This window comes from Chanodichthys erythropterus, chromosome 18, assembly GCF_024489055.1.
Source record: "Chanodichthys erythropterus isolate Z2021 chromosome 18, ASM2448905v1, whole genome shotgun sequence".
NCBI lineage: Eukaryota > Metazoa > Chordata > Actinopteri > Cypriniformes > Xenocyprididae > Chanodichthys > Chanodichthys erythropterus.
The window spans coordinates 36360214-36384545 of record NC_090238.1 but is presented as its reverse complement, the minus strand read 5'-3'; the positions used below and the strand labels follow the sequence as shown (position 1 = coordinate 36384545).

At 37.1% G+C, this 24332-nt stretch overlaps 1 protein-coding gene across 1 annotated transcript in view; it reads right to left on the bottom strand.

Moving 5' to 3' along the window:
- The window catches only part of eprs1 (glutamyl-prolyl-tRNA synthetase 1), a 34235-nt gene extending 26527 nt beyond the window's left edge, over nucleotides 1-7708 (bottom strand). The window contains exons 1-9 of the mRNA XM_067367559.1: nucleotides 7563-7708; nucleotides 4459-4543; nucleotides 4182-4281; nucleotides 3917-4073; nucleotides 3122-3255; nucleotides 2777-2877; nucleotides 1977-2103; nucleotides 1222-1414; nucleotides 965-1136 (exon numbers count right to left, since the gene is read on the bottom strand). Of these exons, the coding sequence (XP_067223660.1) occupies nucleotides 965-1136; nucleotides 1222-1414; nucleotides 1977-2103; nucleotides 2777-2877; nucleotides 3122-3255; nucleotides 3917-4073; nucleotides 4182-4281; nucleotides 4459-4543; nucleotides 7563-7605 (1112 nt within the window). The 5' untranslated portion in view covers nucleotides 7606-7708. The remainder of the gene's footprint in view (nucleotides 1-964; nucleotides 1137-1221; nucleotides 1415-1976; nucleotides 2104-2776; nucleotides 2878-3121; nucleotides 3256-3916; nucleotides 4074-4181; nucleotides 4282-4458; nucleotides 4544-7562) is intronic.
- Nucleotides 7709-24332: the final 16624 nt, after the last annotated feature.

The following is a 24332-nucleotide window of genomic DNA, read 5'->3' as shown; positions in this document are numbered from 1 at the left end:
CTGCATGATTTATCGCAATAAAATCGCACACGATATAGCAAAGGCTGCAATTATTTTATGCGCAGCTTGTCAGAGCTGTACGGCTCTATAATCAGTAGTAAATGCTGCTCCACCTAAAAGCCAGAAGGCACTCTTGCACAGAAACTCAAAATATACCCTGCTGCAGAAGAAGATAGCATCCTATTGCTGTAGCTGAATAAACAGAAGATTGAAATGCTTTAATTGATTGCACAGACTGCCTTATTCTGTGTAAGAAGCCACATCATCTCACAGAAGGATGCTCAACTGTCGTTATGAAGTGAGTTTGGAGTAAAACATTATTAAATGATTTCTTTTGTTGGGCAAGCTGTTAATAAATGCTTCTCATGTCTGGAAAGATGTTTGACGCGTGTTGCTTTCTCAAATGTACATTATAAGCAACTCAAACTCGCAGTGCTTTCAGATGGATTAGCTTTGGGAGCCATACTCCATTGACAAGCCGCGCATAAAAAAACAATCACAGCCTTTGCGATTTCATAATCGCACTAAGAATCGCATTAAAGCGTTAATCACGTTCAAGTTCAATGTTATTTTTGGTATTGTGCGATATATCGTACAGCCCTAAACCTAATCCTGGCTTAATCTAAGCTACATATATAAAACCGGGCCGAAGTCAACTAAAACATGACTAAAAAAACCCAACAACAAACAGATTGGTTGACTAAAATGATAAAAAAAGTAATAAAATAAAAGAACATTTGACAAGACTAAGACCAAATAAAAAATAGCTAGTATGCTGGAAAAACTAGTACAGTTGTGGTCAGAATTATTGGCACCCTTGGTAAATATGATCAAAGGTGACTGTAAAAATCAATCTGCACTGTTTATCCTTTTAATCTTTAATTCATAAAATTAGCAAAAATCTAACCTTTCATTGAAGGAAAATAATTTTAATTCTGACCACAACTGTATGTCGTTCACTCACTTGTAAGTGTTGCCGGTGCGAGGATGAGCAGCGTTCTTGCAACGGTACAGTGTGGGGTCACGCATGCAGCCATTGTTGGAGCTCATGTCAATCTTCGCTCTCATGCAGCAGGTCTGGCCAAACTCTGTGCCTTTCTTCATCTCCTCCCACATCTGCATGTTCTTCTCCACAGCTGACGAGAGACGGATAATATGTTCAGTATAAAACCTCAAATTACTGTGAAAACAAATATTAAGACCAATACTGATAATGCTCACAGTTGTTACGGTTGTGAGACTCGACCCTTTGCTCCCTTTCTTGTTTCATGACGTCTGGAGGAGTGTCGTCTATGTAGGCCTTTCCCTCCTGTAGAAGTTTCTCCCCCATGCGCAGGATAGCGGGAAAGTGATCGCTTGTGTAGGTGAACTGGTCTGGTTTGATCTGTAGCATGGCCACGTCCTCCAAGATGACCTGCAGCAAAAGTTGTAAGCTTAGCCAGGGGTGCAAAAGATAATTATTTGGAAGTTGCATGTTTTAGACATGTATTGAGCCTTGGTGCTCATGCCAAAGATGCAGGTACAGTGTGAGGAACCCCTTTTTTTTATTTTTTGGGGTAAAAGAGTATAAATGGGCTATTTATTGAGGACATGGGAAATAATCGTGTATGAATTAGGGCTGCACGATTAATCGCATGAGATTGTCATGCGTGTCTCGTCATTAAAGCCGGTTCCCTGATTACCGCTAAATCGCCATCACCTGTTTTTAAACAGAGCGCCTTTTAATAGACGGAGCCGTAGTTCACGGACAAGCCACGCAATATCGCGTTCATTATCGAAGGCGATTCATCTGCGATATGAACGCGATATTGCGTGGCTTTTCAGTGATCTACGGCTCTGTCTATTAAATGCCGCTTCATTTGAAAGCAGGTGATGGTGATTTAGCGGTAATCAGGGAACCGGCTTTACTGATGAAATGCGCGTGAGAATAGCATGCGATTAATCGTGCAGCCCTAGTATGAAAGCAGGCAAAATACCTTCTCGAAGTCCTCTTTCTCCTTCTCAGGGTTGGTGTCATCAAAACGCATGATGAGCTTGCCCCTGAAATTGACCTGGTAGTGCTGGTTGAGTAGAGCTGCCTTGGCATGACCAATGTGCAGGTATCTGCGATGGAAACATAAATTAGAGACAATTTTGGCAAGCCTTTCTCTGCAAGCATGTAAAAAAGGAGCTGCTCAGATTTCACTCCCCTAGTGATGTAGGAAGGGGATCTTATTATAATATCACTGCTGCTTAATCTACACGTTTCCACACACGGCGTCGCCATTTTATTTTCGCATGCGTCAACGGTATACCAGTTCTAAGGCAATGGCAAAAGTTTGAGCAAAGCATGCTAACTGTTCTGTCATTGGCTGCACAAACGAACACACAACACTATTTAGAGTCTCGTTAGCTTGGATAGCCTGAAAGTTGACCCTGGCAAGCTTGATTGCTAAAAAAGGAGCGTTTCTGCCAGAGCGATATTTTGGAAAAAACATTAGGCCATACACAGCATTTGACAGCAATCATAAATGTTAACTTGGTGTGTATGTCTCCGTTTGGCAAACAGGTACACTATACATAGTGGGCGTCCATACAGGTTTTGCACAAAAGATTAACATGACGACACATGCTAGTGGATGAGTTGAATCAACTCCACAGCAACTACATCAATTTATCCACTAACCATTCAGAAACGTCCTGAGTCTCTCCATCAGTGTCGACTCCGGTTTGAACAATGTAAGGCTTAATATATTGTGTGAAAGACTTTTATTGTCTAGGCATTAAGGCTACTTACCCACTAGCCTCAGGTGGAAACCGCACAATCACTTTGCCCATCTCAGCACCAGGTAGCTCCACAAACTTTCCTAGATCCTGCTTTTTTTCCTTCTCCACAGGCTAAAAACATAGTTTGGAACTTTAAAAAGGGATCAGTGTAGGAGATGCATTGCATGTTTGTGGTTTAAAGTTACTAAAAAAACATGCAAATGAACAACTTCATTAACATTTAAAGGTATGCTCCAAGTTCAAAGTCAATTTTAGCTTTAAACAGAAAAGTGGCTTGTTTCAAACTTCTTTTTTTTTCACAAAAGGACAGGCACAACTGCAATAGTCTGTCAATAAGCCAACAAAATAAACTCACAGTGGCTTTGCTGGGGGCGATCTTGCTGGCCCATTTACTGCCCACAGAACTGAATGGCACCTGAGAGCTCAGGAACGAAAACCAGCGGCACAGATGCGGGTAGGAGCTTGGCTTGGCCTGCGACTCGCCATTTCCTTGAGAATCATGTTATGCAAATGTTAAGATGCCTTGATTTGGCATATATTTATGCATCAAAATCTGCTAAGGGGTAATGATTTTAAACATTTTTCACTATTATTTACAACAGGATCTGCATTTTCATGGGTTTAAATAAAAGATTTTTGTTATAAGTGTGTAAAACGAGCATTTGTGGTTAAGTACATACATTTTTATGTTTTTTTACAAAATGACTGATGGTTTCTCTAGATAAGACTCTTATTCCTCATCTGGGATCATGTAGAGCTCTTTAAAGCTGCACTGAAACTGACATTCGGACCTTCAACCCAATGAACCCTGTTGAAATCCACTATATGGAGAAAAATCCTAGAATGTTTTCCTCAAACTTTCATTTCTTTTCAACTGAAGAAAGAAAGACATGAACATCTTGGATGACAAGGGGGTGAGTAAATTATCAGGAAATTTTAATTCTGAAGTGAACTAATCCTTTAAGGCAGTTATTAAACTTTGATCAAGTGTTGTTTAATTTTCAATAAAACATGATCGGCTCAGAATCGGAAAGATGTAAGACTGACCATGCGGTCACCGGATCATTCTGATCCCTGGTCGATTAATCGGTGCATCTCAAATAAGTAAAAAAATATATAGTCTAATTTCCCTCATAGCCAAATGACTGACCTTTGAGAGCAGCCCAGATGCAGAGGTCAGCCAGTGTCACACTGTGACCCACCAGGAAGGTTCTCAGTGCCAGAGCTTTATCCAGATCTGCCAGAGCAGAAGACAGATCTGACTGACCACAGAGACGACGGGCACTGAACTCCAGCCAGTGATCAACCTGCAAAAGACAGAACATAATCAACAAAATTGTTAACCGATGAAATAACTGTAACATGCTATAGAGAGTCAGTGGAATGTCGTATTCTAAATGATTCCCAAACCTAACCTCAGTTTGCTCCATCATGTTGGAACCGTACAGTCCCAACGCCGGAGCCACTCGGGCAAGATAACGCGTGATGGAGTTCACGTCACTGAACTGCACCTGACTGAAGGAGACACACCGAATGGAAGAAATGGGAAATAAGACAGAATGATGCATATATAAATGACAAAACAAGAAAAAATTGTGTATGTGTATCCTCCTAATGTGTCGATAAATCTCTATAATTAATATATTATAGATAAGGCATGCTCTTCTACTCTCAAACAGGCCATATACTCACTCAGAGACATGGAGCATGGTGTCTTTGCCCTCCTCCACAGAAAGATTGACGCTTCCCTTCACATGTTCAGCAGTCAACAGTGCCCCTACAGGCAGAGAGGTGAATTACAGAGAAAACAGGCAATGTCAATCTAATACTGTACCAGCTGTATGCAAAGCCATGCAAACACAAAACCAAGCTGAAAATTACATGGTCCTGCATTATAAAAAATTAACATAACTTTTTCATTGTTGCCCTTCTTTTATGTACAACATTACATAATACATTGAATTAAATTGATACATTGCAAACAAATACTCAAACTGAACTGTCACAATAATATTAATTTGCACATTTTCTTTAATCATGAAAGGTTGAGCGAGCAGACAATAAAAAGCCCAACCTCAAATGTAACAGAAACAGGTGTGCTTTCATAATTATGTCATAACATCAAGGCCTCAAAACAAAACAAAAAAAACAAAACTGGTCCATCTAGATTCTGTGCTTATGAAACACTTTGCATATCATTTTTGTGGTTCATCTGGTTCAATGCCTCTGAATTAACCTTTATGAACAGCCTGCATTATTCTGATCCTATATCGCAAACAGCAGAGCAGGGCCGTAACCACCACAGGAATTGAGCGGGACAGGTCCCTCCCATTAATTTCTTCATGCTGCTCTCCATTACACAGCACTGTCAGGATGACAGATAGTTTACATTTTTAGGCTGGTCTGCCTCAGCTCTCTAACATCAATGTCAAAATGATGGCCAATCAGATAAAAGAAGGCGGGGCCTACTGCTCACTGAAGACGAGTGTGAATTTACAACGCAACACTTTGTTTTTAGAGTGAAAGAGTGTGCGTGGTAAGATATAAGTAGCTAAACATTGAATATTTGACAACTATTTTACGATGGATACGTTTAACGACCCACAGTAACATGCAAAATACTCATTTTTTTTACTCTTATTACTCTTATTAACTTATGGAATTTCTACATTTTGAATTGAAAATATGCTATCATTTAAATGATGTCACTCAAAACTGAAAGTGATGAGAAAAGATGCTTTTTTAAAAAATTTTTTGACATATTAGATATACATTTAAGAGTAAATGTGTGCATATTTTTAAATAAAATATAATTTGCAAAGAGTTTAAATGGACTACTTTTACAACTATATACTATAATCAGACCTAGAACTTCTTTTACCGTTCTTATGTATTTTTATTCCCTTAAATCCATTATATAAACCAATGTTTAATTTCTTTAAATAAAAATAACAGCCACCCTAAAAAAAAAAATTAAAAAAAAAAATGTCAACCCCGTCAACCCCAAAGTCACATAATTTCATGTGACTACAGTGGAATGTATGAAGCGACAAAAGTACTTTTTGTGTGCCAAAAAAAAAAAAACGACTTTATTCAACAATATCTAGTGATGGACGATTTTAATTAAGTGCTTCATGAAGCTTCGAAGCCTTACGAATCTTTTGTTTCAAATTAGTGGTTAGGGGTGCGTATCAAACTGCCAAAGTCACATAATTTCAGTAAACGAGGCTTCGTTATGTCATAAGCGTTTTGAAATTTCAAAGGTTCACCACTAGGGGGCGATGAATATCTTAATTTGTGTTCTGAAGATGAACGAAGGTCTTACTGGTGTAGAACGACTTGAGGGGGAGTAATTAATAACAATTTTATTTTTGGGTGAACTAACCCTTTAAATGTTTTTTTTTTTGTTTTTTTAATAGACTGCAGCAATTAACATTTTGTCAGAATCTCTAGTAAACAAATTATCATATTATTTTATTATTATTAGTTGTCTGTTCAGAATCGTAAGAGAATCAAGATCTGTTTGAAACAACAACAACTCAATCATGATTCTCTATTTAGAAAAGTTTTGTTTTTAGGTATGACATGGAGATCTTTCTGCAGGAATGCCATGACAAAATATCCCCAAAAAATTATCTCTTTTGATAATTTAAGTTTATTAAATTATGAGCTTAAATGTGTTTTTAAAATGATTGTTTTTCAAATGCACGTTCCAATTTTTCAAGACTTTATATTAAATGTTTATTTTGAATTTGATTTAAATATATATATATATATGTATATAATGTCATATGCTTGTAACAATATGAACATGAAAGAAATAATATCATACAATACAGTCAAATGGGACACATTTTACAACAGGGCTACATTAGTTAAATATACTAGATAAAACTAATATAAGCACTATTTATAGCATTAATTCTCACTAGAATTTTAAAATTAAACTTTTTTAAAAAGCTGAAACTAAATACTGCAGCTAGACACTATTGCCTCAATGCATATCTGCATGAATATTATGCAAGCATTTGGCATGTATATTAGTCCTCTGAATTTCATTTATGATGAAAATCAGGTTTGACAATTAAGGTGAAACCAAAATTTACTGCACAAAACCTGTCACACCCATTTTGGTTTTGGTTTATCGCACTGATTCTGCAAAGATTTTAGTAAGCAAGTCCACTTCATTTCTAATTTATAATTTTACTCTGACAACACCATTAAAAAGATTACACATTTACAAACAAAGATTTATAACAGAAAGAGTGTGATAATCCTGCTGCTCAAGAGAGGCGTGGAGTAAACAGATTCAGACAGCTCTTTCAAATGACTTGCATCAGCCGGTGACACAGCTTCTCCAGCACTGGATGGCGCACTTTAATTCATTAAGCAAACAATAAATCTCATTCAGCAGCTTTAACGATATTTTCACATCTTAGATACATGGTAGAGCATCTCTAAAATCAAGGAAACCTTCGTTTTGCTCTGTACATCACTGCAAAACTCACAAAACTCCCTTCATAATAACGAAAACATGCGAAAATTTTATTTCTGAATCACTTTTAGGGAAGCAGTGCCAAACTAGCACTACTGTAAATTATCTTGCTTTGAATCTATTAAAATTTAAAAGCGGTGAAAAGCCCTATGAAAACTGTGAATGGCAGACAGATAATTTTAGATCATGCCACGACGGCACGAGGATATTCTGCGTGTCAGTCTATTGAGCCGATGCGCGAGATCATCTGCAAAATGCAATGTAGCTTGTAATATATGCAAAACGTCGCATTTGTACTTACCTAGAGGTGGGTTGCTGCTGTTTATAGTCAAGTTTAGTGCCATGTTGTTGCTCCCGGTCTTCTCGTAGTGGCCCTGTCACACTTCCAGCACCAAACTACTTCACGAGCCGCAAAGCTGCTCAGCGCCGCCTGCTGTAAGAGCGCAGCAGTAGAACGGCACGGGTAACACGGGACCTCGAAACAATGGTTCCGGTGTTGTGCACAATTTCGACTCGCTGCCAAATTATTACCCCCCCCCCCATCGATTAAATCGCTACCTGATTTCCTAATCATATCCCCTCTCCCCCATAGACATTATAATGTTTATGCTGTACCCCACATCTAATCCTAAACCTACCAATACTAGGGGGGTGATAATCTGACAGGGGTCAGAATTCGGCACAACACATGGTCCGGTCATTTTCGTTTGCTATGTTCCCCCATGTGTTATTGTTTGTGCTCCATATTTCTTTTGAAATTTTTAAAATAGGTCATATTTAATCTTATAAAAAGATATAAAAAGTCACAATTGTGAGGTTTACAGTCTTAAAAATCTGCAATTATGAGAATGTGTGTGTGAGATACATTGCAAAAGAGACTATATCGCTTGTAAATCACTATGCTTCCTAAAGATGGCGGTACAAGCCTTGAAAATGCATCGACATATTTTAGCTTTGTGTCTGTAAAATGAAAGTGGGCATTTATATTTTATGTTTTGGAATGAAATAAATATTTTTTTGCTTGTAGGTCTTGATACATTTGTGATAAATTAGTGTCATTCTACAATTAGCTATTCAATAAACACTATTCTAGCTCTAGTTCATTGCAGTGTCACATAGGCTATCATTTGATTTTTCACAAAAATCTTGCAGAGTTTCACTTTCACTTTTTAGTGACTGGTTTAATGCAGCTTTGCATTCACTTCAGTAAAATAACATTCATTATTGTAGTTTTCTCCAACTAGAATTTTTCTAGGCTACATTATATTTTGAATCTCACACTATTTCAGTGAAATAGTCTAGTTGGTATTCTGAAACTATGTTTTATTGCTTTTATCTTTTAAATAATTGTATTAATGGTTTCATATTTGATCAAATGTATTATATCTATATGATCACATGCCTGCAAATCAATGCATTTAAAGGGTTAGTTCACCCAAAAATGAAAATAATGTCATTAGTTACTCACCCTCATGTCGTTCCACACCCGTAAGACCTTCATTCATCTTCAGAACACAAATTATGATATTTTAGTTGAAATCCGATGACTCAGTGAGGCCTCCATAGCCAGCAATGACATTTCCTCTCTCAAGATCCATTACTAAAAACATATTTAAATCAGTTCATGTGAGTACAGTGGTTGAATATTAATATTATAAAGTGACAAAAATATTTTTGGTCAGGCAAAAAAAATAACGACGTATATAGTGATGGTCGATTTCAAAACACTGTTTCATGAAGCTTCGGAGCATAATGAATCGGCCATCGCTATATAAATCGTTATTTTGTTTTTTTGGCACACCAAAAATATCCTATTCACTTTATAATATTAATATTGAACCACTGTACTCACATGAACTGATTTAAATATGTCTTTAGTTCCTTTCTGGGCATTGAAAAAGGAAATGATCTTGGTGTCAATGCAGGCCTCACTTAGCCATCAGATTTCAACAAAAATATCTTAAATTGTGTTCTGAAGATTAACGAAGGTCTTACAGGTGTGGAACGCAATGAGGGTGAGTAATTAATGATAGAATTTTGATTTTTGGGTGAACTAACCCTTTAAATGCATTGATTTGCAGCCATGTGATTATTCATAAATTATTATAGATATAATAAATTTGATCAAATATGTAACCATTATTAGTACAATTATTGGGTGAGTAATAAATATCATTATTTTTCATTTTTGGTTGAACTAACCCTTTAAGCATGTAGACATGGTCAAGATGATCTGCTAAAGTTCAAACTTAAGTGACTTTGAATGTGGCATGGTTGTTGATGCCAGACAGGCTGGTCTGAGTATTTCAGAAACTGTTGATCTACTGGGATTTTCACAGACAACCATCTCTAGGGTTTATAGAGAATGGTTTGAAAAAAGAGAAAATGTATGTGAAAATGCCTTGTTGATGGCAGGTTGTCAGAGGAGAATGGCCAGACAGGTTCGAGCTGATAGAAAAGCAACAGTAATTCATAACTGTAAAGGTCTGCAGAAGAGCATTTCTGAACGCACAACACGACCAACCTTGAAGCAGATGCGCTACTGAAGCAGAAGACACACTGGTGACACTTCTGTTAGCTGAGAACAGGAAACTGAGGTGGCAATTCACACGGGCTCACCAAAAAGATTGGAAAAATGTTGCCTGGTCTAATGAGTCTCAATTTCTGCTGCAACATTCAGATGGTGGGGTTAGAATTTGGCATAAACAATAGGGCTGGGACAATACAGTACATCAATGCACTGTGATTTGAGAAATGATTCTAGATCGATTCTGATATTTTCCGTATGTATTGCTATTCTCTCTTTCTTCTGAGCTTAGTTTTCAACAGCAGATGGCACCGCATGCTTTAGAAACAGCTGTGCTCTGCTTCCTTCCAAATTACAAGGGTGTTTGCAGTGGGCTATTTACATTAATCTCATGTCATAAAAGCATTCTGAGGTGCAAATACATTCTCAGCCAAATGCACGAGTGCTCTTCTTCATGAGCATTTGAGAAAAAAATAGCCTAGACTGCCATCTGTGATTAAAAACTAAACTCAGAATCGATTTGTGATGCATTTGGAAAATATCAGAATTGATCAACGAATCGCGATGCATCGATATATTGTCCCAGCTCTAGTAAGCAATATGAAAGTGTAACTGTTGTAGGCCAGTAAGAGCTGTGCATGTAAACCTCACTCCCCTGAACTCAAGAGGCGCTCTAGCGACTGACACTGGAGAAGCCTCCTTTAGCCTCCTCGTGTGGATGGACCCGGGTTGAGTCCCACTTAAGCTCTGTGTATACTTGTATACACTGTAGCTTGCATGCGTTCTGTTCTGTTTATGCAGTTTTTCTTTGGCTACCTTGTGAATCGATGCCCCCAGAGCACAGTTGCCACCTTGTGGATAAACAAAGTACTGCAAAAACAATTAAATGTGCATGTGCGACCTGCGCGTAAAGTACAGTTACAAAAATCCTGCGATGCTCATGCAGTACGTGCTTACTCTTCTGATGATGAAATTCGCAACAAACGCTGTACGCTGACCCTCGTGTACACGTAAAAAGTGAACTATACTTTGGGCTTTAGAGCGGGTGGTTTGAACAGGAGGGTTTACATTGGTGCCGTGACCCGGATGGGAGTGAGCTTTAGGGGGGTGAGTGTAACTATTGTAAGCTAGCACGAGCTGTGTGTGTAAACCTCCCCTGAACTCAAGAGGTGCTCTAGCGACCGACACTGGAGACTTTATCCTTCTTGTTAGAGCGCCTGACTCCCATGCAGATGGACCAGGGTTCGAGTACCGCTTAAGAGTGGGCAGTTCGAACAGGAGGGGTTAGAAAATCATGGATTCATCCTGTATCAGCAGTTCAGGCTTCTTCTGCTGGTGTGAAGGATATTTTCTTGGACACAATTTTCTCTTAATACCAATTGAGGTCCGTTAAACACCACAGCCGACCTGGGGTGAGTTTCCCGAAAGCATCGTTGGTGAACCATGGTCGTAAGTCCCATTGAACTCTATTGGTAACGACGAAACTTGCGACCATAGTTCGCTTTGGGAAACGCACCCCTGAGTATTGTTGCTGACCATGTCCAGCCCTTCATGACCACAGTGAACCCATTTTCTGATGGCTGCTTCAAGCAGGATAATGCACCATGTCGAAAGCTCAAATCATCTCAAGCTGGTTTCTTAAACATGACAGTTATTTCACTAAACTCAAATGTCCTCCACAGTCACCAGATCTCAATCCAGCTCAGCTTTGGGATGTGGAGGAATGGGAGATTCCCATCATGGATGTGCAGCCGACAAATCTGCAGCAACTGTGTGATTCTGCCATGTCAATATTGACCACATTCTCTGAGGAAAGTTCCTAACACCTTGTTGAATCTATTCCATGAAAAATTAATGCAGTTCTGAAGGCAAGAGGGGGTTCAGCTGATACTATAACTACCTGATTTGTTTTCGTTCGCGGTCATTAATCTACCTGACAGTGCAATAACTCCTCAGACCAGCTCTCATACTTCTTTTGTCCATCATGACAGATTTGTCTAAGTGTTTATGTGCTAAATTGTGGTTATTTTCCCATGTTTTTTTGTTAAGATTAATGAGATAAAGACATAAAGTGCTCTTTATGTGAGTAAGTCAGTTCCATCAATGAAAGTGTCTCCTCTCCTACGCTGTACTTCATTAGAGCCCATCTAGGACATGCTCTACTCCCACCTTCAAAGCTCTAACAGGTTGGAAGCACATTTGCATTCACCCCTAATGAGATTCTAGCAGTGAGATACTGCATCGCATTTTTTTTTTTTTTTTCAAAAGCCAGAGACATAAAAACCCAATAATGCATGATGCCACGGCAGGTAGGCTACACCACAGACTGATGACATATGGAAATGTGACTTGTTTGTTCAGTCAGGTCTGCAGTCTCAGCTGACATTTTCACACATAAAGCCAGTGTATGCTTATTAATCTCCTGGACGATTCCATATGTGAGATCACAGAAGCGGTAGAGAGAGAAAAATCTCCTCTGAATATATGCAAGACTGCTGTGTAATGAACGCAAGGCTAATAGTGTCTTATTCATGGACACTGACAACAAATTTGCTTTTTGTACCTGAGGAAGATAAATTTGGTATGATGTTAGTTCCTTTTTTATTTAACCCAAGAAACGTTAATTAGATCATAAGTTGTCTCTGAACGATGCTGTATGCTCTTATACACACAGAAGCAAGATGATGAATGCTGTTAACTTATAGGCTATAAGCCTTTTCTGCATGGCAAATACTATATTCACAAACAAAAAATTGCAGTGTACAAACCCGATTCCAAAAAAGTTGGGACTCTGTACAAATTGTGAATAAAAAAGGAATGCAATAATTTACAAATCTCATAAATTTATATTTTAATCACAATAGAATATAGATAACATATCAGATGTTGAAAGTGAGACATTTTGAAATGTCATGCCAAATACTGGCTCATTTTGGATTTCATGAGAGCTATACATTCCAAAAAAGTTGGGACAGGTAGCAATAAGAGGCGGGAAAGGCACCATCAATGCTGAAAGGTATCTAAGTTCTAGAACAACATATGCTCCCATCCAAACGTCGTCTCTTTCAGGGAAGATCTTGCATTTTCCAACATGACAATGCCAGACCACGTACTGCATCAATTACAACATCATGGCTGCGTAGAAGAAGGATCCGGGTGCTGAAATGGCCAGCCTGCAGTCCAGATCTTTCACCCATAGAAAACATTTGCCGCATCAAAAAGAGGAAGATGCGACAAAGAAGACCTAAGACAGTTGAGCAACTAGAAGCCTCTATTAGACAAGAATGGGACAACATTCCTATTCCTAAACTTGAGCAACTTGTCTCCTCAGTCCCCAGACGTTTGCAGACTGTTATAAAAAGAAGAGGGGATGCCACACAGTGGTAAACATGGCTTTGTCCCAACTTTTTTGAGATGTGTTGATGCCATGAAATTTAAAATCAACTTATTTTTCCATTAAAATTATACATTTTCTCCGTTTAAATATTTGATATGTCATCTATGTTGTATTCTGAATAAAATATTGAAATTTGAAACTTCCACATTATTGCATTCTGTTTTTATTCACAATTTGTACAGTGTCCCAACTTTTTTGGAATCAGGTTTGTATACCAAAACAGTGTATTCTTCCTTAAAGTCCCTATGCAGTCAATAATTTTATCCCTTAAAAGTCATCTTTGATCAACAAAATGACATATTTAAATGTTTTTTCCTGTGGAAAAAAAAAAAATCATTCCTTAAAATAACTTATTAAAGAATTAACATTTTAAAGAATGTAACATTTTAAAGAATGTAACCCTCACAGCAAAAGAACATGGCGGATCGGCCGCAGAGGTATCGCGGCTGCCGGAACGTATCTGCGAACTGACCCGTATCGGCGTCTACTTGAGCGCAATGAAGGTGGATTGCAGACCCGCCGTGGCTCCGCGCTGCATCCGCTCCACATCCATCCACCATACCTCCGCGGCGGGTCCGTTTGGGACCCGCAAATTGATACAACCGCTACAGTAAAGGTGCGTGTGCGTCGGCGGAACCGACATGGGTCCGCTCAGGATTCGCTGATTCCAACACGATCACAAATGCGTATCAATAGTACAAGTTTGTAATCTCGTAGAATCTATATGCCAAAATGAGTTTTGCCGTGCTCATGGTACGCAGTTTTTCGCGTGCATATGATACGCACTTTATGGCGTGTATATGGTTCGTATAATACGCCATAAAGTGCGGATCACATGCACGCGAACTGCGTACCATAAGCATGCCAAAACTCATTTTGGCGTATATATTCTACGAGATTACAAACTCGTACTATTGATACGCATTTTTGTGTGATCGTGCTCCTGATTCACAGTAGAATTTACAGCGCCGCCCGGAGGCGGAGTTGATCCTCTGGGTGGCGTGAAAACGAATGTGACAGTCATGCGGGTTTGGCAACTTGAATGCGGATCCGCCTAGGAGTCTCCTGCTGTATGGGTCCTTTAGTATACATGGATCTATGAATATGCTAATTAGCCCCGACCCCACGTACTTGCACATGCTCAAAGATCCACTCGGTCAACTTACCAGCCTTATGCTTGACTACTTTATCAAACAGCTAATAATATCTTGCTATTGTTACACAAACCATGCTCCCGTTCGTGAGTCAGACAGCTGCTTTCTAAAAATCAGTATCCTTAGAAATGCTTTGAACACTTTAGAACATCAGTGAAGGCATATTCATCAGAATTGTAATATACATCATACACCCACTATATTGCTAAATCTACCCGATTTTTCATATCAACAGAAAAATATAGCTACCGGAATAACCTTCTCTTTGAGATTCGGTCATAGTTAATGATTTGCTGAAGCAAGTTGACATGATTGGCCAGGTTGCTTGTCCTTAGATCACTCTGATGTTGACTTATGAATTTGCATATGGTTTTTCTTAAAGAATTTTAAAAATACAACATATACATACTATAAAAAACATAAAAAAAAAAAAAAAGAAAAAAAAGAAAACCTTGATTTTCACCACAGGGGGACTTAAGTATGGAGGACTAAACCTGCAGATATTAAAAATGAATAAATGAATAAATAAATGAAAGAATAAATAAATAAATAGATAAATTAATAAATAGATAAATAGGTAAATAAATGTGATAATAGGAAAATAAATAATAATAGGAGAATAAACCAATAAATATGATTATTTTTTAATAAAATTCATTTTTTCCCCTTAATGTATTATTTTTCTGCATTTATGATTTAATTATTTCTAATTCTATTTATTTATTGTTTTATTTATTTTTCCATTTATTTTATATTTACTTATTTTATGCATTCATTTATTTTTATATTTATTTATTCCCATATATATTTTTTCCAGATTAATTTATTGTAACATTTATTTATTTCAACTTTTTAAATTTATTTTCGTATTTATTTTTACATTTCTTTGTCTTGTATGATAATTAGGTGGGTTGGTCTTGCTCATAGGGCTTGCTTACCATTGGTTCATCATTGATTGAAGCTCTCGCTCGATTACTCTGGCTTTGTAGTGACAGCTCTTGCGTGTGTATCAGTTTATGTTCGCGACAACAAGGGTGACACCATTGCGTTCGTTTGACTTCTCTTACTTCTGGCTGAGAGGGAACTAATGCTAGTCGCTAGCCGTAATCCTATAGCTGTAACGGTAACTTATATTAGATTAAGCGGTCGGAGTGTTGCGCTGCACTTTATGATTTACACCCTCCACCTTAAGACGAGAAGCACCTGAGGCACTGGCTGAAGGCCAAACTTGAAGTGCCCACCCAAGCGCCCGTATGTGTTTTCGTAGCATTTCATGGACGGGAAGCTGACTGACGAACACCCTTACCCGAGAAATGTGTCGGCTATGATGCTCCAGTAAAGAAGTCACGGCGGCTGCTGAACAGGTTGTCAGATTCAGGTAAGCTAAGTTTGCTAGCCATGTGCTTGTTAACCTAATGCTAGATTTGTGAAGTCCCTTCTATGAATTTTAAATCAGTATTATTCACAAAACACAATGAATCTTGCACTATTACCATTGCCACCAATATATTTAATATTTACGATAGTACAGTGGTACCTATTTACTGTAGTATTATAGTACATTAGTCTTACAGTAGCTTACATGATTCCTGTAAATTACAGAGATTGCATATGATTGCAGGCAATCTAGCTACATCTCTCATATTGATATTGACTTAAGTATTAACACTAGAGTTAGAGATTGTGTATAAACTCATTTTTAATGCATCTCTCACACTTTTCTGTTCAAGTATGAGTGCCATCATATATTCTCATGATGTACTATTACTAATGTAAACATTTTTATGGTTGTATATTCTTCCACAGATGCATCGATGAGCGTCAGTGATCAACTGTGAAGATGATCACATCCACATGCCCTGAACTGTGATGCAGAAACACATCAGGAGGATCCATCTGTCTCTGACCACAACTACACTTCAAAATCACATCTCAATCTGAAGCCACCTACATCTGAGATGAGAACACAATGCGTTGAGCCGGCGCCATTGTACACCATCAATTGCACCATCTTTGTCAGCACACAGGGTTGACATTGGATGCATTTCATTCAGTTGCCGAGCACCTTACCAACACATACACCAACAGCTTCCAGCTACACAGTTGGGATCAGCTCCTGATGACTGATGAAGCTGTCTTAATTTATTGCAAGGTTATCTTGCTGAAAGGTTTGGTGTTTCAAAACCTGTTGTTGTGGTAAATTCATAACTGCAAATTCAGGGATCCTGGAATCCCTTCGTCCAGGTGATGAAGTAACGGCAGACAGAGGCTTCATCATTACCGATCTCCTCTATGAAAGGAAGATGAAACTCGTCATTCCAGCATTCACCAAGAGAGACTCTCTGAAGAAGACACCACCGAAACTATACGCATCACCAAGTGGTCATACGACTGAACAACTTCAAAATCCTTTCTTACAACAGTTCCAATTATCCTCACCTCTAAAATTGATAAAATGTAGAGAATTGATCCTGTGTAACCTTCTAAGCAACATGATTTCTGATGTAGAGGATGAATAAGGGATTTGTAGGTGCGGTCCACATCTGTGCTGTGGTTTTGATTTAACTAATCAGTGTAAATAGTGTAGTCATTTTTATAAACCTTTACAATGTGACCAGATGTTACTTATCTGTAAAGTTATTTCTATAAACCTTTGCAATATGATTAGATGTTATCTTTTGTGAAGTTTTGTTTTAATCTTTACAATGTGGCCAGATGTTAGCAGTCAGTAATTTCTTATAAAACCATATAATGTAATCTCTGTAGATTCCCCTTAAAACTTAAAGGAATGAAGTCTTCTGATTTAAACAGAGTAAGTCATGTCAAGTTTGCAAATTAATTCCATCTTGGTTTATTGCATATGAGAATTAAATGGTCAAATATTGCATGAAGGTCAGTAAAAGTTCTCTAGCTTCCTGATAACAACAAACAACTCTTACAACTGATTTTATGAAACTTATATTAAATGATACATTTTCTAAAATCACAAAGTTATCACTTTTTTTTACAAAGCTGAATTTAAAATAATTCCAGTCATTTTCAACTACACCCTCTACATGCTGCTCCAACTTCTGACAGTCCTATGGTTTCCTCTGGCTCTTCTTCATATATCTACGCACGTTAACAATGTCGATATGAGACCATCTGATCGTCGTATGAAGTTTTCTCCGTGCTCCAAATTTAAAGCATTAACGGCATTAATGTTATTTCTCATTTTGCTAAAGTTATAGCTAGGTATCAACAATCTTCTAACCTAGGCGTCATCACTCTAGCGTCTGAAGTCGACGGTTCCAGACTCGATGATGATGATGATGCTGGGGATCACATAAGTAGCTTTAGCTTCGTGTTTTTATTTCTGGAATATAGTTTAAATATTTCGGCACAAATCGAATAACATTAGGTGAAAAATAACTTGCAACTCTGCAGCTCGTGCCATTTTCTTTGAAAACTCCCATCTCTATCGTTTAGCTGGCCTGATGAGTCTGTGCGTGAGCTCTTAACCAATGATGCACTGAAGCTACAGAAGGACCGTTTTCCTCATTTCCATGTTACACACGGAAAAGTAAAAATAAATGAATCAATAAATAAATAAATCTAAAAATAAATACATGTGGGAATAAATATCTAAAAATAAATGAATACATATATACATAAATAAATCTAAAAATGAATGTAAAAATAATATATAAATATAAAAATAAATGAAAAATGTATAAACACAGAAAAGAAATTAAGGGGGGGAAAAATGATTTTTTATTAAAAATGAATCATTTATTTTATCAGGACATTTATTTATTTTCGTATTATCACACTTATTTACCTATTTATCTTTTTATTAAGTTATATATTTATTTATTCTTTCATTTATTTATTCATTTATTCATTTTTAATATCTGCAGGTTTGGTCCTCCATACTTAAGAGAATATAAAAATATAATAAAATGACAGCAGCATTTTAGAAGTAAGACAGAAAAAGAAATAGTGGGAGGAGTAACTTTCTTCCTTTCCCCCTTTAACTGCATTGCAAACTTGACAATATCTTCATTAGACCTTATATCAAGTATGTAATTACAGAAGATGTGAAGAGCCTTTTGAAAGATCAATCTTGGCGCCGTAATTGTCTTGTCATCTCATTCAGATGGGAGGTCCGTGTGAGAGGAGAGAGAAATTGCTTTGTCAGCTACACTTTGTCATTTTCTCATCTGGTAATAATAGAGTCACTCAAAGACATTAATGCACTTGTTCACTTTAAGATTTTTTTTTATTTTTTATTTTTTAAAGAAAGATTGAGCACAAGGTTTCAGCCATGTAATAGAAATACTCCTGAAATATGTGGCCAGCAGATGGCAGTGTGTGACTTTTGGTTGTATGGATGTTTTGGTTGTATGGCTGTTTTCCACACTGGAACAGCACTTGAAGGAACAGAAAACTTTCTGCATTTTTAGATTTTCAAAACACTTACATATAATTTAATATGAATTATAAGTTGTTTTCCAAAATATGTCCCCACAAGGTCAAAAATGACTGGTATTACTCTCATTTGGGGGATTTGTTCCCCATACCAAGTACACAATACAGTATGTTTAGTTTTAATGTTTTATGGGGACATTCCATAGACATATAATAATTTTTATACAAACTGCAGGCTAGATTATATCCCCTAACCCTAAACCTACCCATTACAGAAAACTTTCTGCTTTTTTACATTGTCAAAAAACATCACAGATGTATGATGTATAAACAATTTTTCTCATGGTTACCAATAAAATGGACAAAGATTTTGTATATTGCCATCTTTGTGAGGACATTTTGTCCCCATAACATAGGGTTTAGCAGGACCACACACACATACACACAAAACAAGTAAAACATCACACCTAAAAACATCACTAATTGGTCTGAAAACCTATTTTGAGTTCTTCTTTAAAGCTTTCATCAGTCTGAATTCCATTTTCAAGCACAGTATAATAGACTTTACAGGTTACACTACCTGTATTTGGCTGGGATACAGATTTAAAACTTAAATTCTGTCTGACGGCAAGGTGCTAGAGAGCTGCATTGAGATTTCATACAGTCGCCTACAGCAGGGTTTAACACAAAAATGCAGGCCCAGCACTGGCAATATCACATGAGCCCTGGATTTCAGAAGTCAGCTTTTTAAAAAATCTCTCCACTTTTCTCAGGACAGAGAGAGACATTTTCCTGTTCACGGGGGTTATACCTGTTGTTTAGTGAGGAGATTGAAATTTAAAATCATGATATTATATTTCAGTATTCATTCAGTGGCTAGATTTGGCTGGCTAGTGTGGACCAGTTAGCCTGTGGATAAATAAACCATTATTGGTACAAAAGAATCTACTGATGGGCATGTATTCTGGAAAAAAAAAAAAAAAAAAAAACCCAATTTTTATAATATAACATATTTTACCAGTGGCTGACTGTTTCTTGGAAGGCTTTTAAAAGTGAAAATTGACTTATTGAAAATATGAAATAGTTGTCATATCACAGCTCTGAATAGTTGGTATATAAGGCAATCAGCTTTGATATGATGTCATTGTTGTAGTATAGTGATTAGTCACATGGCATTTACACCTCTAGGGGCTGTATTACAGAAAGAAAAAAAAATCTCATAACGGTTTAGTAACCAAACCAACAAGTTTCTGTAAGCCAGAGGTGATTCTCTCAAAAAATCATTGATTTTGAGTCATGTTGGAAAGATTTGTATATACAAGTTGACACCAAAATGTCATAATTATGAGTGGGTAACTCTAAACTCATTTACTCATTTTTAAGCCCCGAGGGGCATATTACTAAAAGAAAATACAAGAGACACAATAGATGCAACAACATCTGTGTCGCGTCACATAACCTGATTTTGCTGAGTTCAACATGTTCCTGGGTCAACATTTTTGTTGATCCTGAAACAACATTCAAATCAACCAATCAGATTTGAGGGACAAGTTTACAGATTATGTCAAGTTTAGGCTTAAAATCATGAATTGGTGCTTCTACATCAGTTTTATTCATCTATCATTTCCCTCTAATTTTTGGGATAACTTATGTGTAGGGTTAGGTTTAGGGTTAAGACTAAATTTTCATACTAGAATGTTGTTCCAGGATCAACAAAACATGTTGACCCAGGAACGCATCTCAGCAATATCAGGACGTGCCAAAGCGTCCATCAGACAATTTGTTGAATTTAAAGAAATTAAAGCTAAGTTGCATGCACAAAATACAACATTATAGTACAATTATACTCTAATATATATAAAGACTCAATTTACAACACCTTTGTTCATTGGATAAAAACATAAAAAAGCAAAACCACACCTGCATGAGGCACATTATTTATTCATCATTTTGTAGATGTAGAGCTAAAAGATTTTGTTTGTTTTGTACAAAAGGTATATTACCACCTTGCCCTGACTAAAGTTATACTTGAACACACATGATTTTCGTGATTACAACTTCCCAACTTGTAAAAATCCCAGGAGTACTTGAATGCACCATGAGTGCCTAAGAGCAAAGAAGTATGCAGGTTGTATAATTACAGTATGTGAGGTTGTGCCAGCCAAGCAACTGTCATTGAGATTAATGGATGAATGCAAACTGATAGCTTTTTTCACATAAGTCTACTGTATTAGACCTCCACAATCTCAAACTATGTACATCACATTGTGTCGGAGACTGCTAACTCAGTAGAGTTTAGGAGTGTTTTTGCCATTTTTGTATTCCACTGTACAATGGTTTTTCTCTGTTTTCTATGTAAATATGCACTAGACAGCCATGTTAGACCTTTGTGTTTGCGCCTGCTGTCTTTTGTAATCTCACGCATGACACAGCGTTCTAAAAATGTGAGGCTCAAGTTCAACTTAAACACATTATAGACCTTCTGTTTACTTTTTTGGAGAGTCTATTTACACTAACTTCACCCACCAATGTCTGGTTGGGCCACATGAGATTAAAAAAGATGCACATCACTCAACATCTGTAGTGGCGTAGTCCATAGGGAAAATGGTGTGTCAAAGTAGCTTTTGACAAACTAGCTCTTCTCTGGCCCTGTTTCCAGCTGGAATTAAGATGCATTTTGGTCATTCGGATCACAAGTGGAAGACGCTAAATACAGGTGTAAACGGGGTGTAAAACTTTTTGAGCTTGTCCACTTTCAACCACTTCCAGAGGTAGTAGAAAATGCATTCACTAATGTTCAGCCACAAAAGACTGCCTACTCTCCACCTACTGACCCAACACGTAAACATTATGGGAAACACACTAGCCAGATGGTATTTAAACTTTGTCGCTGAAGACCCAATTTTGGTTCGAAGACGAAAAATGTACTAAGCACAATGTTCTCTCACCATTCCTGATTTCTAAAACACACTCACAGCATTCGGCCAGTCTTGTGGCTGTCAGAGAAGAAACAAAAGCTGCTCCTCTCCATGTGTTTTCAGTCGTCTCTGGACGCATTCATATTACACAAGCTTATTTTGTCCATTAGATCGAAAGATCTGACAAAAACCCTTACATTTACCCTCCCCTCGAAGAAATCAGGACAGAAGTGGTTGAAAGTGGACAAAAGTGTCTCCTTCGTCTACTTGTGATCCGATCGACTAAAACACATCTTAATACCAGATGGAAACAGGGCCTCCCTTTTCTCATCACTTATCAGATTGGAAAGGCACTTATTTTCAATAAAAAATCAAGAAAATATTCAAAAAGTGGAAAAGTGCCTAACTAGTGTTTAATAATAAAGTATTTATCGGGTAGGGTTAGAGGTAGGTTTAGGGAGGGCTTTTTTGTCCCAATAATGCAGCATCCATTTAATCATTTAATCATTTACACTCTATGTTGTTATTGCATCCTGCTAATGTACAACAATACTCAGTTGGAAATAGTATCTGCTGCTATTTATAAGAATAAATTGCATCTAACAACTACTTCCAAAGAACTGCTAATTTTATATAGGCTAGCTAGTGTAAATAGAATATATTTCCATTGTCACTTAGCTATTTTCAATAGCCGCTGCCTATTTTTTTACGCGCATTTTTGTACTTTGTACGCACAGGTCGCACTTTTTTATATATATTTTATATATATTATATATATATATAATTACTTTATCCACAAGGTGGCAACCATGCCCAGGGGTGTCGATTCACAAGGTAGTCAAAGAAAAACTGCATAAACAGAACAGAACGGAACACATGCAAGCTACAGTGACGATGGAGGCCTACATAGACGAGAGATTGTGCAAAAAAGTTAGAAAGTACCTTCGTTTGTACAACTCTAGCATGAAAGAATACAAAGATATTTACATGGCGAGAGGTTGCTCAAAACACATTTTAAATTAAGCTGTACCCTTAGAAAAAAATGACCAATGAAATCTCTTACACCTTTATTGTGCCAATAGTATAAGATTAAGCATTAGATTAGATTTCTCACACTGTGCTCAGATTTGAAGATACTGCTGTCAAGCGTCAGATATTTTAATATGAACACAAATGTTTCTCATCAGAATCCTCTGATGCTTAATCAGCTCTATAGTCTTTACTGTATGTCAACAAATGTCTCATTTGAGTCTATTTTAATTTCTCCAAAGACTTTTTAGCAGAAACATCACAGACAAAGTCGATACTTTAAAGAAACATAATTGGAAATGTATTAATTCTCCTGAGCTATACATAAAAGCGATGTCTTAAGAAATACAGTTTTCCTCTGGGTGGTTCAGAATTAGTCAGAGCTGAAGATCCCCAGGCAGAGAACTGTGCTGTTGTCCGTAAAACATTTTCTTGCTGCATTACTGCTATTTAAAGAAGATGTATGACGAATTCATCAACAAAGTTTTTCAAATTCTTTAATGTATCTGTATTTACAAATATTCAAACCACAGGCTGAGCTGCTCCAGAAGATTTGTTTTCAGTGAGCTCTTTTGGGCTTTTTTTTTTTTGCTGCCATTAGCCTCAAAAGATGTTTTTTAACAATTCCAACTTTTAAAAAACTTGCATATGCAAGATGGTTCTGTGTCACTTTGACTGTCTATATGTTGAGTATGAAAAATACAACTCAATTAAGGTGCCTGTCACCTTTGTTTGCGCAGCTGTTCAGATGGCACGGTGCATATTATGTCTCAAGTATTTTTAAGATTATGTGATCTGTATATGTCTGTGATGTTCACGCATCCATAAATATGAACAGCTCTCCAGGGTCTCATTTAAAATGCTCCGAGATGTTGTACTGCTGTATAAGTCTTTAAATGACTTGGCTGTTGGCACGCATAATTCCCCCATTAATGGTATTTGGGTGTATATTTCTCCAGTAGGATAACAGTAGACATGCAGCCGCGTGTTCATCAGTGACTCTGCAGCAATAATTTGTTATTTTCTTCTTCCGCTGTCTTGCTTTATCTTCATCATGCACCAAAAGGGTAAAAGGACGTGGGAACATCCACAGAGAAAAATGAAGCAGCTTATGTTTGCAAAATTCATTCAAATCAAAGCTGGATGCAAGAGCTGATCTGAGCCTAGACTTTCTGCTGCTTTTAAAGTTTGTTGGTATACTGTCTAGTGAGAATATCACAATGATTATTGCTATATATTTTACTTTCCATTTTGAGAATTGCAAAATTTCATCTGTTAATGGATTACTATATTAATTTTAATGCATCACTAAGTTAGTGGATCACAACATGAATATAGAATATATTTTCATATTTTTTTTCCACAAATTCACATTTTTGTAGTTTACATGGAGGCGATAACGATATAGTTTTCAAAAATTTGAACTTTGAAACCCGTTTTCAAAAATGTGCGTTTTCAGGCCCCCAAACTGCAGATGTGTAAATGAATGGACAAAATGCATAAAAAGTTTTCAGTTTTTAGTTGTAATAAGTATAGTGTAAATGGCCAGTAAATAGTATTTTTTTTAGGTACTTCCTCTCATTTTAAGTAGGATCTATTTGTAACTATTAAAGGGGTGGTTGATTATGATTCACAA